We start from the raw sequence: 1,674 nt of genomic DNA, 5'->3' as shown, positions 1-1,674 counted from the left end.
CTGGGACAGTGAAAGCTGTCCCTGCCCATGGCAAGGGGGGGTTGGAAGGAGACAATCTTTCATTCTGCCTTCCATCCCAATCCTTTGCAGGCTCCGAGGGCAGGAGCGGCCGTTTCCAAGGCGCTGCTGCGGGAATCGAGTCCCCATCAGAGGGCGCCGCCGCCCCGCTCAACGCGCTCCGGAGCGCCCGAACCCCGCGGGGATCGCCCGCACCAGCGCTGGGGGAAGCGGGGGGCTCCCTCCGCCACAGGGCTATAGAGAAAGGTATCCTTTCTATCCTTTCCTTACAAAACAAACAAACAAAAAAAAGTATATAATGTTCCTTTGCCATCGCAGCTGCCAGGTTGAGGGTGCAGCGCCCGTGCCCAGCTTGCCGCTGGAAAAAAAAAAAAACACAAACCCAAAACCGGGATTTTCCTTGGAAGAGATTGGAAAAAACGCGACCCAAACTGCCGGGAAAAGGCTGGTTTTGCCCTTTTGTTTATTTAGTTTTAGAAGTATAGGTTGTGTTGATCAGCTCTTTGGACGCAGGGTTCATCGCGCGTTTGAAGGATAAATCGGTGCGAGTGTTCCTGTGCGGAATGGCTGAATTAGACTGGAGGGAACCGCGGGGGTGGGAGTGCAAAACAAGCGCGAAAAGAAAACGCCAAAAACCTTAATTTTCTAAATGAACATTTGTTCGTTTGTCACGTTTTGCAAAGGCAAGGGAAGTGTAATATTAGTGCGGTTTAAAAGTCAGAATTTACTGTCTRTACCAGCGTGGTAGCAAAGAGCCAGTGGACGTCAGGTCTATTTTAGAGACTTCTTTTTTTTTTTCACTCCCCTCCTCTCCCCTCCCCCAGCACGCAGAGCATATTTAATTCAGGGTGCCGCGGAATTGTGAGGTATCAGCCCTCACGAAGCACATTCGCTCTGCCCTGTGCCAGCCTTCACGACTCAAAGACTTTCACARAAGTGATGGCAAACTGTCCCTTTATGAGCTTGGCATTTTCCTAAGAGGGTCATTCTCATCTATAGGTGCGTCAGGGCGGCTGCCTGGGTACCTCCGCACATCCCCGTGCAAACAGCTCACATCCTTTCTCCTTTTTCAGCATTTTTTTTACCCTACTGCTTAGTTGAAATGAGMAGTCCAACCCACTCAAAGATGTGCCCTTTTTTTTGTACAGCGCTGGCTGAGAAAAAAAAATAAAAAAAAACCCAACTTGTATCTGCTTTAACAACTTCCAGCAAGAGCGTTGTCCAGCTCCTGCTGTAATATCTGGCTGCTCTTTGCCTCTCGACTTTTGTGGATTGAGGTTTTAGAAGAAGATGCACACYGTGAAACGGGGAGGGGTGGCGGGGTGGTGCAGGGCTGAGGGGCAAAGGGATGAATTTATACTTTCTCCCTTAATTTGAGGCCGAAGCGAGCGGAGAAGCAAAGCCCACCCTTCCCACCAGCCAACCACACAGCAGCAAATGTGTCTCCTGATGAAGTTCTTGTTTCCGAGATTATATATATATATATATATATATTTATATAAAAGCATCTTTACCTGTAGGACCTTTGAAAGTACAAAGGACACTGTGCACTTTCCCATAGGATCCCGTGCAGAATAACAAAGATTTGTAGGAACCTTACAGGCAGAGCTTGAAATTTCCAGAGACAGGACCTTGAATTTAGAAACACCTTCTTTC

At 48.6% G+C, this 1,674-nt stretch overlaps 1 protein-coding gene across 1 annotated transcript in view; it reads left to right on the top strand.

Moving 5' to 3' along the window:
* Positions 1-1,674, top strand: part of TFAP2B (transcription factor AP-2 beta) — a 37,524-nt gene that overhangs the window by 7,415 nt on the left and 28,435 nt on the right. The window contains exon 2 of the mRNA XM_057379114.1: positions 91-264. Coding sequence (XP_057235097.1) covers positions 91-264 — 174 coding nt within the window. The remainder of the gene's footprint in view (positions 1-90; positions 265-1,674) is intronic.

Source organism: Malurus melanocephalus, unplaced genomic scaffold (genome assembly GCF_030028575.1).
Source record: "Malurus melanocephalus ecotype Western Australia unplaced genomic scaffold, MMel_1.1 scaffold_388, whole genome shotgun sequence".
NCBI classification, from domain to species: Eukaryota; Metazoa; Chordata; class Aves; order Passeriformes; family Maluridae; genus Malurus; species Malurus melanocephalus.
This window is presented reverse-complemented; position numbering and strand designations above follow the sequence as displayed.